This window comes from Larus michahellis, chromosome 4 (assembly GCF_964199755.1).
Source record: "Larus michahellis chromosome 4, bLarMic1.1, whole genome shotgun sequence".
Lineage (NCBI taxonomy): Eukaryota > Metazoa > Chordata > Aves > Charadriiformes > Laridae > Larus > Larus michahellis.
Genome location: NC_133899.1, coordinates 52,958,421 through 52,970,501, shown reverse-complemented (window position 1 = coordinate 52,970,501; position 12,081 = coordinate 52,958,421). Strand labels below are relative to the sequence as shown.

Below are 12,081 nucleotides of genomic sequence, written 5' to 3'. Positions count from 1 at the left end.
TTTTAGGTAAAACTAATGACAAAACAATTAAACCTATCTCCTCCCTGTCTAGGTCTAGCTTAATGCCTCCATATTCTAGTTTTTCAGTTGTTTCACTATAGCATTTATGATTGCCTTACACTTGTATTGCTCCTCTTGTTCCTCTCCTGGTTGGTTTAATTTGTTATTACATTTTTTTAGAACGAAAGATATGAATGATATTGAACAGGGAAACACACAAACACATGGCTCCAACCTTGTTCCAGATAACATGAAACACCTTCTGATGGTCTTTGCAACTCTATGAGAAAACATGCACAAAACATGGCTAAGATGTTTCATGTAATGCTTCATGAATTGCTTTACAACTCTCTAAAAATCAATGTTGATTCTTCTTCCTGAGAGAAAGACCGGACCTCATCACTGAGAGACTGAAGAAAATTAAATGCTAAGGGAAGATTTACATGAGCACAAGGAGGCCACCCTAAATAAAGTGTCCAAAAGGACGTTTAGATTGCATTGGACATGTCTTGCAGAGAGGAATAAGACCACACTTCTTCCAAAGACAGTTCCAAAAGGATTTACATATAGGGTCGCTGAATGGTTTGAAACTAGAATCTATTGTTAATCCGTGCTTTACTACTCTGTTCCTCTGATGAGAAGTTTTACAAGTCTGTTGTATCACCTTATCAAAAGCTTCATTTCATTTGAAAAATTGGGTCAATGCTTCTTCATTGAACTGTCTCAGCAGAAGGGTCCTGATAGCACGGTTTCCTCTAACAGCAAAAATTTAGCACACAACGACAAATATAAAAAGGCAAATATTTCAGAAGAATTCATCAAAAGATAAAAGATTTCTGTGCATGTGCACAAACACACATGTATCAATACATGTAAGATGAGCTTTACTACTATAGTGGTTGAAAAAGGCTCTGCTACAATACTTTCTCACAGCGAAACAGCTCAGCTCTCGGTGAGGAAGAATCCTTCCAACTTAAACTGAGAAGCGCCAGTGCAAAGGTCCTACCTGCGCAAAGGTATCTATAAACTAATCACAAAAATCTAACCACAGCTAAACAAATGTTACTGGACCAATCACCAGCTGACATTCTGTACGTGCCTCTGTACAGTCAAGTTCCTGGAAATAAAACACGAGAATATTATTTAGCCAAAAATGGACTCGCTGTTTCGAACAGCTCATATGCCTGTGGAGTCCCTTCCAAGCTGAAGAGCCCGAAGTCATGCAGGGGCTCCCTGAAGCAGCATTTATCTGGTCACACACATCTAGATGACAGCACTGTTGTTCTCATTAGGATGAGAACTTCTGGTACTGACAAGTGACTCCTAAAATGTTATTCTTTGCTGAAGCATCTCACTTTTGAACGACGGGGATTGAAAAACAACGGGATATTTTTGGTAGAATAATCTGCTATTTTTTAATTGAGAATTCATATATACAGCCTGTGGAACTCTGTGCAAATAGATACAAAGAACGAACCTCATATAATACAGTGCCTTTTGGATTCATCTCACAGTTACTTATATATACACTGGCATGAATCGCTCAGTGCAATTTTCCCCTCCCATGTCTGTTCCTGACACTGGATTAAAAAATAAGACAGTCCAGCCTGAGACTTTCTTTTTTTTTTTTGGCAGAGGCACCGACATAGGTTTGCTCAGTCACTCTGTCTTGAGACGGAGAGCCTCCCGCCGTTGCTTCTGAACAGTCCTGGAATCTTCCCACAGACGGGGTCCTCTGATGTTCTCCCAGTTGTCCAAGTCAGACTTTTCCAGCTTCTGCAGATAAAGAGCAAAAATATCAGTGTCACCCTGACAGCCCCATGATTTAAAGTAGGTATTACTCTAAGTTGTTTTCTTTTGGCACAGGAAACTCAGTATCACTACTGGGTTGATGAACTTTCATCTACCCTGCAAGAGAAGTTCAAAAGCAAGGAAAAAAAATTTGGGAGTTATCCATATAGCTACATAAATGACTAGGGGGGGCATTACTGCATCTGCTTAGCAACAGATAAATAACATGTAAGGACAGGAAGCATCCAAACACAGCTGAAGCTATCTTGTATTCACTTTTTCTTTCTTCTCTCACCTTGTTTTCCAGATCTGTTCTTCAACTGCAAGTCTGCCAAGTACTGAAGTAGTAAGAGTGATAAGCATTGGTATAGCTCAAACAGAAGATAAGTAATTAGTGACCTGAAGTATCTGTCAGCACAGATACAAAGCATACTGGAAAAACGAATTCTCTAGCACACAGAGAGACAGTAACAGTGCAACCACGTTCAATCCATGTGGTTTTAACTTGAGAGAGGTTTGTGATGCTTTCTGCTGCCTAGTTTCTCATGGCACCCAGACATCACAGATCGGTCTTTCACTAAGTCATACAAGAGATATGCTAACTGGACGAACTGTCAGATACTTTTAAACTATCTAGATTTTAATTACCTCCCTGCCTATTCCTATCATCCCCACTCAGAAATACCAATGATTGCAGTGTTTATCTGGCCTTAGAGGTGCACAAAAATGAAGAACAAGCACTCTCCTGACCTCACCTACGAAGTGCTGCAGTTGAAAAAGACAAACATATACCGCATCTTCACAGTCCTACTGGCAGAGACACAGAAGTCCTTTCCCAGCAGACACAAACCTCAAGCCTCACATACCAGCCTGGAACATCACACCAGACATGAAAGGGCTCTGCTATCAGGAGACTGAGGAAGGGGTCTGTACCACTGCCAGAAACAGGGCTATGCTACATGCTACTGAAGAGGACAATACTGCATACCATTAATGATACGTACTGCAGTGGGATATAAACCTCTGATTTGTGACCCGGACCTCATCTCAGCAAATGCTGTAAAAATACACTAGAAAATACTTAACTCTGCCCTGAGCCTGTGGTCTAATTTGCCTGCCATCAATCATCCAAATAAACGGCAAATACTGAGAGACTTGAATAATAGTTGCAGAATAATTCAACAGCTAGAACAGAACAGACCTGCTGCTATTAGTTCATGTTATGTAAAAGTTTTCTGCCACTTCTACAATTGAGGAAACTGCAATGAGGTTAGTCAGATATCAAAAGAAATTAGGCAACATTGAACAGAAGATATATGAGAACACATGCACAAACACAGCAGACTTTCACAAGGTAGGAGCAACTGAATTTTTTATACAGTGGAGTTGGCATAGGTCTTTCTGAAGATTTGTCTTCAGTACTTTATACGTCTTATGATTAGCTAGTACTTCATTTCAACTGGAAGCTGACATGGAAGGAGGAACAAGGGTGGAAGGCACCCATTGTCCCACACAGCAGCGACTATCCACTCTGATTGCAAATTCAGAATTTAACATCTGATTCTAATGGAAGCTTCAAGGAAACTACATTGAAAATAACCTTATGCTTTAACAGAAAGGAAGCGTGCTGACTGTGTTAAACCCAAAGGTACCACACAGCTGTGAGCATCTAAACTATTCCCAAAGGTGCTCAGCTCCCAAAGTCTGAACAAGAATCAACATTTAAAATATATACAACAAAACTTGTGGTATCTAAAGATAGGCTATATAAAGAAGTCTGTCAAAAGAGACATGCATACTGTAGATCTTTACCAAAAGTTCGTATTAATCTGCCCCTGAAATTTCACAAAGGCTTTCCAGAGAGGATGTTTGGCCAAAACAGGAAATACTTCAAAACTATACAATCTAAACAAACCAGAACAAGAAAGTATTTTGGCATTACCTCCAACTACAGAACAGATGAGATCAATTGACAAGAGTTAATTTTTGCCAATTAAAATTTAAAGAATTAAAGATTCTAATGAATACATAGAGAGACTGTATTTTTATTTTTTATTCTCATTACATTTATAGAGATCATTAACATTTTGTGTCACGTATAAAGATCATGTTTGATACGTTGCTGCCATTCGAGAAGAACGCATCTTGCTTACAGGCATATGACAGTATCTGCAAAAATCAGTAGTTTACAGGACAGGTATCTATTCAGTCATCAGAAAGCAGCATGATCAGACAATCCAATTTTCTAAACTGATGCTATCAAGTTTTGAAAGAATAGAGGACCCCAGTTGCATGTGGATAAGAATAAGGAGGAGTATCACCGGTGAAAGGGGACCCAAAAGTCTGCTCTGCAACGCTTTCCTACTGTGTAGCTATTTTCACGTGTGTCTACCTGTGCTGGTTTTGGCGGGGATAGAGTTAACTTTCTTCACAGTAGCTAGTATGGGGCTATGTTTTGTATTTGTGATGAGAACAGTGTTGATAACACAGGATGTTTTCGTTACTGCTGAGCAGTGCTTACACAGAGTCAAGGCCTTTTCTGCTCCTCACACCACCGCACCAGCGAGCAGGATGGGGGGCACAAGAAGCTGGGAGGGGACACAGTGGGGATAGCTGACCCCAGCTGACCAAAGGGATATTCCATGCCATGTGACGTCATGCTCAGCAATATAAAGCTGGCGGAAGAAGAAAGAAAGGGGGGACGTTCACAGTGATGGTGTTTGTCTTCCCAATAACTGTTACGTGTGATGCAGCCCTGCTTCCCTGGAGATGGCCAAATACCTGCCCGCCCACGGGAAGTGGTGAATGAATTCCCTTTTTTGCTTTGCCTGCATGTGCAGCTTTTGCTTTACTTATTAAACTGTCTTTATCTCAACGCACGAGTTTTCTCACTTTTACCCTTGCGATTCTCTCCGCCATCCCACCGGGGGGAGTGAGCGAGTGGCTGCGTGGTGCTTAAGTTGACAGCCGGGGTCAAACAACGACACCATCTCACGTACAACTAAACAAAACCTAACCCTTTTTCTTGGTCACCGACATGAATATTCTTACAACAGAATCACCCCCAAGTAAATAGCTACATTAGATGTAGGCCAAAGACACGTACATAAGCCACATTTTAAATTAATCCTAATGCTCAGAATAAGACCAAACTGACAGTCCTTCCGTCGATTAGGGGCAGCACAAGTTGCACAGGTCCTTCAGATTGCCTGGGCTGTACAGTGAGAATTCAGGCAAGCAGCTAGTTCTGCTCTGAGATGAAGCCAACATCTTTCATTCTAACTGGCTGCATCTTTTTAATTGCTTGTTTTATTTCTTTTTTCTTTTTGGCTACCTGGACTCTGCCCACTTAACTTCACGGAGACATCACATGAAGATGGTAACCACTGCCAGCTATTACTAACTTGAAATCCATATGAACTGGCAGTCTAAAAACCAAAAAGCTTTTTCTCCCAATTCAAATGTACTAAATAGTCAATCACTGGAGACTACAATGAAATGTAATCAGATCAGACCAGCACGACTATTCCTGCTTGTCTCAAATAGCCCAAAGGATATTGAAAATTAGCTGTTTAAAGTAAGATCAGTGAAGTCCATTAAACCTACTGATTCACTTCCTAAATCAGCTAAACTGCCTCTTAAAAGTATGGGACTGACAGAAGCTGTAAATTCAAGAAAAAAATGCAGCTATGCAGACAGGCAAAGCGAACCAAGAAAAAACAAAATTCAACTGTTTGCCATACACTTGACTTTTAAGACTTTTATTACACAGTTTGCCTGGCGCAAAGGTACCAATAAGGATGTAGACAGACCTTCCCTTCTTAATTGCTGGTTCAATTCCTGGCTTGATATTAAGTAAAAGGCATAATGCTCTGTCAGCCTACTCTTGCAGGATAGTCTTCATGCCACAATGAACAAACTGAAATCTGCAGAAATTCACTTAGAGCTACTGGTGCTCGGGCTGAGTTAATTCAAGGTTTGGCTTTAGTCTCTGCTTCCCACACGTGAAAGGGGGGATAAGAAAATCCTGTTTACTTTACAGCTTGATTTAAAGTAAATTTACTTACTTGTTTACTTACTTTACACTTATTTATTTATTTTATTTACTTCCTTATTTACCTTTACTTCACTTTTTAAATTTCTTTCTGTGATGAGCACCACAGGAAGAAATTCCTCTAATTCAGAAAGATAATTATTTCCTATCATTAAAGTAAGCAAACCCATCTGCAAATAAAAGATGACCCAGGGAAAAATATCCTCATGGCTGAAAGATGCAATGAAAGAAATGCATTAAACCAGTCTGGTTTTGCAAGGGTGTCAAAAGAGCCTGAAGACCATAAAAGACATATGGAGGAACTCTATGATGACGTACAGATGCAGAGGTACAGAGCTAACACTGAATCTGCTGTCTTGTGCGTGACTGCAAATCTTAACTTTACCGTCATGCTGATATGGCCTTATTGGGTTTTTTACAACTCTTTCCCAGAGCCACCTTTTTGACATCTCATTTTCTTAATACAAACTTACTGTTACTTACTCTGTTTCGGATATGACATTATTTAATATCTGCAATTAGTGATTTAACAATTTGTAATTTAATAGCCTGTGATTAGTGATTTAATCCTCAGATCAAAAAGAAGTACTTTTTCCAACTAGAGAATGTTTAGGTTTTGTGTTATTAGCATACAAGCTTGTCAGCAAGCAGCGTGCTATGGCCAGAATAAGGGGTTTTTTGTTCATTAAGGGAAGAAATGGGGTTTTTTTGCATGTAAGCATCCAGAGATCTGCTTCTCTTTTGGGCTCTGCTGAAGACTGGCAAAAACCGCAATGATGAAACCAACAGAGGTTTTGTTGCTTACTTCAGTGGGATCCAATAGCATTCATCTATGGCACAATTAATTAACCTATGGTTTAAGGGACTCCTTCCCCATAGATTGTTTTCCCTTTAATTATGCCAATCCATCTGTCTGTGGGGCTGTGCCCCAATCAGAAAAATGAAATAGATTAGGAAAACAAATACGTACTGTTTATGAATTAATCCTATTTAAGCATAGGACTACACAAACACTTGAACTGTCACAGCTGAAGGAATCATTGGGCAGAGAGAGAACAGAAACATCTTTAGGTGGCTACGTTGTAGAAGATGTGTATCAAGGAACTGCACCACCCATTTGCCTGTGCATCATTTTCCCTACTTGAAGAATGAGAACAGGACTTACCTCCATCGCAGAGGCGTCATAGTGTTCAATTAATGTTTGCAGAGTGCTCTCACAGTGTTGCGTGAAGATGCTATAGTGATACAAACTACTCAGTAAACCAAACAATTATAGCTCGCAGTTAAACTACATGGTTACACTGCCTTGAATTTTTAAAATAACAGAAAATAACACTAGGCAGATAGATTTTAATCTAAGAATTAGGGTTTGCCATGATTTCCTCCTAATTGACAAGCAATTTCCCTTTTTGAAGTGAAGAATGTCTTAAAAACCGGATTAAATCTCAAAGTGACATTTATGCATGGCACCTGCAGATCAGCCAAGATGGACTTCTCGTTCCAAAGGATTCACAAGCTCTGTGGGTAAAGTCAAGAGAACTCATGCACGGGTCATTTACTTTCAGCTTATCTTCTTTTCTTGAGCAAAAATGAAACTCTGAAACATCCAACATATAAAGAACAGCATGAGTGCAGTAGTACACCTTCAAGATCAAACATCCAAAATTCAGCAAATTCCACTTTTAATTAAGCAATGAAGTACATTTAGGATAGTTTTAATTTCCCTTGTATATGGAAGTTTCATCAAGCTATGTTTAACGTGCCCCAGAAAGAGAAGCGCTCCTTATTAAGGTTTATCTCTGAATTTACAGCTTGACAGACCTCGCCAACTTAATAGTACCAAGGAATTTCCCAGTTTTGAGTGCTTGATCTTGCCAACTTTGTGTCATATTAAACTCTGTAAAGGTCACTAGTTACTACGGCAGAACCCTCTAAAAGAGAAGCAGCCAGGGACAGACTTTGGGGATGTTTGCAGGCTCTTTTTCAACTATATAAAGGCAAGCTCAGCTGAAGGGGATATGTGATATTTTACAATGCAGGCGTGAGGTAAGAGCAAAAAATGACAGTTCTGTGGCTGGTGGCAGGAAAAGCATATGGATTTCCACAGCATGTCCCTGTCTGGAGCCCACAAAAGCCTGCTGACACCACAGTGAAGGTTTATTTCAAACATCTTGCTAGGACTATGAATACTTGGAAGTGTGGACAACTTTTTCACTTTGTGTATATAGAATTTGGCACAATATGTCCTTCTAGTAATAACAAAAAGATACTCTAATCAAAAAATAAAAAGAGGTGTATGAGGATCAAAATATAGTAGACCTATGAGTCACACACGGTGTTTTTCCTTCTGAAGAGATCTGAAAAATAAGCTTTTACAGGTTTCTTATATGAAAGGAAAAAGCTGTGATGAATATCACCGTGAAGGGCTAAGAGATTACCACAACATGAAATGATCAATTGCCGCTATGAAACTACTAACAGAAGTGTGTAGGCATCAAAAAGAAACAACTAAAAAAGGTTTATGACAACAATGTAAAATTAAACTTAAATCCAGGCCATTAAATAAATACCTTAAAGTAACCACTCTCCTTCAAATCAGCTGTCAACCTTATTAAGCAGTTGATCCTTCTGAATTGGTGAGTTAAATCTTCTGCCTCTCACATGCTGCTGCCCCTAGCCTGGCCTCAGGTAGTTCAGGTAACATTCACACAGAGTTAGTGCAGTTAAGGACTTTCGTTTCTTATCTACGCTTCCCTGCTGATTTTCCACTCATCTCTCTTCCAGAACTTGCTTGTCAGTTTATATGCTGAATGCTTTCCTCTGCGTAGAAACGATGGTTTTGGCTAAATGTTAGCAGAGCAACTTCAGTCCCTTCAGCTATAAATAGTTTTTTTCAGTGACATCAATGGCTACTGCTTGATTTGTACAGTTGGGCAAATTTCTTGTAGAAAAAAAAAAAAAATCCTCCTGTTTTTTCTCTGTGGCTACCATCCCGTGTCTATTTGATGAGGATAGTAATATGGGTGTTAGTCCCCCACTATATTGCCAATGACAGTAAAGCTGCTTCTCAGCAATACTGCTGAATTGACAGTAAACAAATAACTTGTGAATAAATCTACAATGATCCACTCTCTGACAGTAACTTCCTACTGCAGAGTACATTTGTACCATATAGTTTCAGCATTAAATAAAGATGGGCGACAGTCATTTGAGAATCAAAGAACATGCGAGAATTGTGTAACAATACTTGAAAGTATTTCAAATTTAGCCTGAGTGTCTATGTGGGCATCATCTGGAAGTAAGCTGACAGTCACAAAACATTCCAGATAGTGTTTATGAAATTGGCAAAAAAAAAGAAGAGAAAAAAGCTAAGCAAAACAAACAGGAAGATATTCTTGCAAAAAGCCAGTTTGCCTGGTTCCTCAGACAAGAGCCTCCTTCAAAACTATCTGTTTTGCTGTATCCTCTTCAGAGGCAGTCAATGAAAGGAATGTATACAGCCCCAGCTGCGTAGCTAAATTCCCATACACTACACTAAAGTTACTTCAGAGATACTTCATACCAAAGATCGAGCAGTTCCCCACTGGGGCCCCATTAGTATGACAGAAGCACTTAACGTTTCCACCTAGTCAGCTGCATAAGAAAATGTTCCCAGTACTGCCTGGTAGAAGCTAGCAGCATCCCTTAGGACAGCAAATAAAATAATTCAGCCATGTTGTGTGGATGTCACTTTCCCTGCTTGAACTTTTTTTTTTGTGAGTGACACAATACACAGTGTTGGCCCTAACATGGTAAGAGTTGGTCGGTTCCTCCAGGATTGAAAAAAAAGTGTACAGGGAGCACAAGCATGTACAAGAAATTTCTTTTGAAATGAGGAGAAAGAGTGAGGAGAAGAGATTATTTGTAACAGGCATTTGTATGTCCCGACCATGTTTGCTGTCTGATTGCACTCACTTTCTTTTCCATCTATGAGAAATCAGTGTCTTATGGGATAAGAAAAGTGCAACACACATGAAGGAAACATCTCACAGTTAAGGAAAACTCTGTGCAAAGACGTATGTTAAAAACATGACCAGGAAAGAATTTACAGGACTAATTAATAGAGATGAATTCCAGAAATAAGACCAGTAAAAAGCGATACTCTGTGAACTTTCCTCTGGAGGCTAAGTATCTTTCTTCCTGCAAGAAGGCTTTTCCACCAGAATTCTTTCTGTGCCGTACCATTACCAAATCCCACCTTCTTGTCTTTCTCTGATTACATTTTGAACTACGGCACACAAGACTTTTGAGATGTCAAGAAGAAAAGGAGCAAACTATAGCTTGGCTTTGGACTGTACATGCACCCAGAATAAAGTGCCTAACACAAACAATTTTAACTAAAACCCTTTCCCATGGCAGTTTCCATTAATGATAAACCAACATCACTTTGTCCTCTACAAAACATTAAGTAATGAAGACTCACAGTGAAATAAAAACTCTCAAGACCATTTTTCATGTGAATAAAAGGAAATGCAAGAAACTCTACCTGCCCTAGACAACCTGGAGGACAGTTGGAATCTAATGGATAGGCTGGACAATGCACCGACAAAGGAGAGAGCATGGGAGGGACGGAGTGATTACAGGGGGAAAGAACAAATCTCAACCTCATTTAGTGTCACAACAGTCATTAAGGAGGGATTCTTTCCCAACACCTTTGTCATCTCTCAAACAGCTCAAGGTATTTAGCCACTAGTATCTCTACAGACACTGAAGTAAATCAATTCAAGACATTAATGTGATAATTCTCAAACAACAACAAAACCAGTAATCCTCTGGTACTGATAAGTGCAGCAACAAGATCCCTGCAGATTTCAACTACTGGCATTCAGGAATTACGTTCTTTCTAGAGTAGTCCTCGTGTCCATACGCTTACATGCATCTATTTAATACTATAAATGACTATGTTACTACACTGTCCCTTCCTGAAAAAAATGTTTCAGCCATTCTGCTGGCACTACAATCCTCGAAGTTAAGTCAAATGAGCATTAAGTGGCTTGAATCTTTTTTAGAAGAGCTTATTCGAGTTCTTCTTTTACCCTTAAGACAGTAAATATACGATTTATATTCCAAAGCCACCTCTCATTATACCGACTTTTACTTTTTGGACTATGCTAAATAAACATTTTAATACTGCAATTACAGTACTTTTGCTATAATTCTCAGGACAGTTACACAACTATTTGTCCAGAGCTAACGTGGATCTTTTTTGATTTATCAAATTATGAGGAACAAAACTTGCTGAATATTGATATACTTTAAATCAAGTAAGCAGCGTTCTCTAGACTGACTATTCACAGACCAGCATATTCCCTCACTTATCCCATGCTGCGACCAATAGCTTGCAACCAGTTGAAAGAAAACTTTAAAAAGTTTTACAGTTTTCATGTTCTGAAAGACAGGGAAACCATTTTTCTTGCTGTTGTGTTCAAACGATGTTCCCATCTATTAATAATGGACCTTACTTCTAATTTTAGTATCTTTGCTGCAATAAAAAAAAATCTTCAATAGCTAGTACTTTCTTCTTACAAAGGTATTTATATGTAACATTCTTTTCGGTACCTTTAAAAAGATTTAAATCTTTAAGTTTCTTTTAAGGCATTTTCTCAAGCTCTAAATTAACATATTCAGCCTGTTCTACAACCTATTCCATTTTTAAAGCCCTGTTCAAAATGTGGACACCAGAAGTAGATCCCGTATTTCAGTACTAGCCTCACCAGTGCCACACTCAGAAGTAAAATCATCTCCTCCTACCATCTACCATTCCTGTTTTTATTCATAAAGACTAAATTAGCTCTTTGTGCCACAGCATCACAGTAGAAGATCAATCTGAATTATTTATTCACTGACTCCTAAATCATTTCCAGAGTTGCTGCTTTCCGTAATGCAGTCCACTCTCTCCTGCATTTCCAGTTTCTTAAACAAATAACTTTGGCTACTTTAAAAGAGGGACCATCCAGAGGGACCTGGGCAAGCTCAAGAAGTGGGCCCACATGAACCTCACGAGGTTCAACAAGGTCAAGTGCAGGGTCCTTCATCTGGGTCGGGGCAACCCCTGGTATCAATACAGGCTGGGGGATGAAGGGATGGAGAACAGCCCTGAGGAGAAAGACTTGGGCGTTCTGGCAGATGAAAAGCTGGACATGAGCTGGACATGTGTGCTTGCAACCCAGAAAGCCAACTGCACCCTGGGCTGCATC

The 12,081-nt window shown here is 39.4% G+C and overlaps 1 protein-coding gene across 1 annotated transcript in view; it reads right to left on the bottom strand.

Moving 5' to 3' along the window:
- Positions 1-1,387: 1,387 nt before the first annotated feature.
- Positions 1,388-12,081, bottom strand: part of COX16 (cytochrome c oxidase assembly factor COX16) — a 52,980-nt gene continuing 42,286 nt past the window's right edge. The window contains exon 4 of the mRNA XM_074584822.1: positions 1,388-1,776. Coding sequence (XP_074440923.1) covers positions 1,660-1,776 — 117 coding nt within the window. The 3' untranslated portion in view covers positions 1,388-1,659. The remainder of the gene's footprint in view (positions 1,777-12,081) is intronic.